The following is a 3,985-nucleotide window of genomic DNA, read 5'->3' on the forward strand; positions in this document are numbered from 1 at the left end:
ATCATGTCTGCATCTTGTACACCAATTAACCACTAGGAAGAATGTATGCAATGTGTTAATTATTGAAACTGTCCTACCAATTTGACTTGAAACTGTCTCATTGCTATTTGTTTCTCAATAAAATTATGGAGTAAATACAATAGGTCAAATATTTTACAAGTCAATAAAGAAATTCCACTTCATGACTCTAAAAAAAATGAAGTCTTACTATATGTGACATCATGAATGTAACAGGACATTATGTTAAGTGAAATAAGCTAGACACAAAGAGACAATATTTTATGGCCTCATTTATATGTGGGAACCTAAAAGTGCTGATCACACGGGAAGTTTGGAGCACAGTGGTTGTTATCAGATATTAAGGCAATCAGGGGGAAGATATTTGTCAAAAGATACATAATTGCAATTAGATTAAAGGGAGCAAAAGGTGAAGTACATCAGGGTGAATATGTTAATGAAGATGCATTGTGTTCTTGAGAAATGCTGAGTGACTAGTGAGTGTTTTGCTACAAAAATAACAGCTTTGTGAGGTAACACAATTGTTAATTAGCTTGATTGAACAAATCCATATGTATTTCTAAACATTGCATGGTACATGAAAATCATATACAATTTAATATATCCACTTTAAAAAGAGCTGAATACATGATTACTATGTCCCCCCCAAAAAAAAACCCTAGAAATTATATTAGTAATTAAAAAGACAATAGAACGATGCTTTTTTCTTTTCTTTTTTCTTTTCTTTTATCTTTAAAGTATATAAAACACTGATAGAAAAAAAGGCATTAAGGACTGCTGTCCAGGTTGTTGGCGGGCTCGTGGAGGCCGTGGGAGTGTCTTCCCGCGGGGTCTAGGTCGTGGCCTCGGCGCCACCGCAGGTACTCAGGAGCGCGCTGCTCCCCGCTGCCTGGCGGAGCTTTCATTTCCCCCCGCAGCAGCAGGAGAGTGCAGCGATGGCGGCCCCTGCGCAGCCCAAGAAGATCGTGGCGCCCACGGTGTCCCAGATCAACGCGGAGTTCGTGACACAGTTGGCGTGCAAGTACTGGGCTCCTCACATCAAGAAAAAGTCACCTTTTGATATAAAGGTGATTGAAGAGATATATGAGAAAGAAATTGTCAAATCAAGGTTTGCCATCAGAAAGATAATGCTGCTGGAATTTAGCCAGTATCTTGAGAATTATCTCTGGATGAATTATTCTCCAGAGATGTCCAGCAAGGCTTATTTAATGTCCATCTGCTGTATGGTGAATGAGAAGTTCAGAGAAAATGTTCCTGCATGGGAGACTTTTAAGAAGAAGCCAGACTACTTTCCATTCTTTTTTAAGTGTATCCTGACAGCAGCGCTGGCTGACACTGACGGTGAATTTTCCCTCCATGAACAGACAGTCCTGCTGCTTTTTCTTGATCATTGATTCAACAGTTTGGAAGTAGACTTGATACAAAGTCAAGTGCAGCAGCTTATCTCCCTCCCCATGTGGATGGGCTTACAGGCTGCACGATTGGAATTAGAATTAAAAAAGACACCCAAGCTAAGGAAATTCTGGAACTTGATTAAAAAGAACGATGAAAAGATGGACCCAGAAGCCAGAGAACAGGCCTATCAAGAGAGAAGATTTCTTTCACAACTCATCCAGAAGTTTATCTCTGTGCTGAAATCTGTCCCACTTTCTGAACCTGTCACTATGGACAAAGTTCATTACTGTGAGAGATTCATTGAACTTATGATTGACCTAGAGGCCTTGCTCCCCACAAGAAGGTGGTTTAACACCATCCTAGATGACTCCCACCTTTTGGTTCACTGTTTGTTACCTTTCCAACCTTTTTCATAGGGAAGAAAATGGCCATCTTTTTCCCCAGCTTTTGGACATGCTTAAGTTCTATACTGGTTTTGAAATTAATGATCAAACTGGGAATGCCCTGACAGAGAACGAGATGACCACAATTCACTATGACAGAATTACTTCTTTACAGAGAGCTGCTTTTGCACATTTCCCTGAACTCTATGAATTTGCCCTTTCAAATGTTGCAGAGGTAGACACTCGAGAATCGCTGGTCAAGATTTTTGGACCTCTTAGTTCAAACACACTCCATGAGGTGGCATCATACCTCTGCTTGTTGCCTACCCTTCCTAAAAATGAAGACACAACTTTTGATAAAGAATTTCTTCTAGAATTGCTGGTATCTCATCACTAACGTCGCATTTCTCAGATTCAGCAGTTGAATCAGATGCCTTTGTATCCCACTGAGAAAATTATATGGGATGAAAATATTGTCCCAACTGAGTACTATTCTGGAGAAGGTTGTCTTGCTCTTCCCAAGTTAAATCTGCAGTTTCTAACTCTTCATGACTACCTCCTAAGGAATTTTAACCTCTTTCACCTAGAATCAACTTATGAGATTAGGCAAGACATCGAGGACAGCGTCAGCAGAATGAAGCCATGGCAGTCTGAGTATGGCGGTGTCGTGTTTGGTGGCTGGGCACGGATGGCCCAGCCCCTTGTTGCTTTCACTGTAGTGGAGGTTGCCAAACCCAACATAGGTGAAAACTGGCCAACCCGAGTTCATGCAGATGTGACCATCAATCTGAATGTCAGAGATCACATCAAAGATGAATGGGAAGGTCTTCGTAAACATGATGTATGCTTTTTGATTACTGTGCGTTCCACAAAACCATATGGTACTAAATTTGACTGCAGGAGACCTTTTATTGAGCAGGTCGGCTTGGTTTATGTCAGAGGCTGTGAAATCCAGGGCATGCTGGATGATAAAGGGCGTGTCATTGAGGATGGACCTGAGCCCAGACCTAATCTTCGAGGAGAATCAAGGACATTTCAAGTGTTTTTGGATCCAAACCAGTATCAGCAGGATATGACCAATACTATCCAAAGTGGAGCAGAAGATGTGTATGACACTTTCAATATAATAATGAGGAGAAAACCAAAAGAAAATAACTTCGAGGCTGTGCTGGAGACTATTCGGAACCTGATGAATACCGATTGTGTGGTACCTGACTGGCTGCATGATATCATTTTAGGTTATGAAGACCCAAGCAGTGCCCATTATTCAAAAATGCCCAATCAGATTGCCACCCTTGATTTCAATGATACATTTCTCTCCATTGAGCATTTAAAGGCCAGCTTTCCTGGTCATAATGTTAAAGTAACTGTGGATGACGCAGCTCTACAGATACCCCCTTTCAGGATTACCTTTCCAGTAAGAAGCGGAAAGGGAATGAAAAGGAAAGATGCAGATAGTGCTGATGAGGACCCTGAAGAGGTGAAGACTTTAATTGTGGAACCTCATGTTATTCCTAACAGGGGTCCTTACCCTTATAGCCAACCCAAACGTAATACAATTCAGTTCACTCATACACAGATAGAAGCCATCCGTGCTGGGATGCAGCCTGGGCTAACTATGGTTGTGGGCCCACCTGGTACAGGAAAAACAGATGTGGCAGTCCAAATCATATCCAACATCTACCACAATTTCCCGGAACAGAGGACTCTTATTGTTACTCATTCCAATCAGGCCCTGAACCAGTTGTTTGAAAAGATCATGGCTTTAGACATTGACGAGCGTCACCTACTCCGTCTTGGTCATGGAGAAGAAGAACTAGAGACTGAGAAAGATTTCAGCAGATATGGAAGAGTTAATTATGTCCTGGCTCGAAGAATAGAACTTTTAGAAGAAGTCAAACGATTGCAAAAAAGCCTAGGTGTTCCAGGAGATGCCTCATACACCTGTGAAACTGCGGGCTATTTCTTCTTATATCAGGTGATGTCTCGTTGGGAAGAATATATCAGCAAAGTGAAAAATAAAGGTAGTGCACTGCCAGATGTCACAGAAATCTCTACCTTCTTCCCTTTCCATGAATATTTTGCAAATGCTCCTCAGCCCATTTTTAAAGGCAGATCTTATGATGAAGACATGGAAATTGCTGAAGGATGTTTTAGGCATATTAAGAAAATCTTCACTCAGCTTGAGG

At 41.3% G+C, this 3,985-nt stretch overlaps 1 protein-coding gene across 1 annotated transcript in view; it reads left to right on the forward strand.

The window, feature by feature from the left end:
- The first annotated feature begins 797 nt into the window (after nucleotides 1-797).
- The window catches only part of LOC101564588 (intron-binding protein aquarius-like), a 20,539-nt gene continuing 17,351 nt past the window's right edge, over nucleotides 798-3,985 (forward strand). The window contains 2 exon segments of the mRNA XM_023716176.1: nucleotides 798-1,799; nucleotides 1,801-3,981. Of these exon segments, the coding sequence (XP_023571944.1) occupies nucleotides 954-1,799; nucleotides 1,801-3,981 (3,027 nt within the window). The 5' untranslated portion in view covers nucleotides 798-953.

The sequence above is a fragment of the Octodon degus genome, unplaced genomic scaffold, assembly GCF_000260255.1.
Source record: "Octodon degus isolate 3935 unplaced genomic scaffold, OctDeg1.0 scaffold00046, whole genome shotgun sequence".
In the NCBI taxonomy this organism is placed as follows: domain Eukaryota; kingdom Metazoa; phylum Chordata; class Mammalia; order Rodentia; family Octodontidae; genus Octodon; species Octodon degus.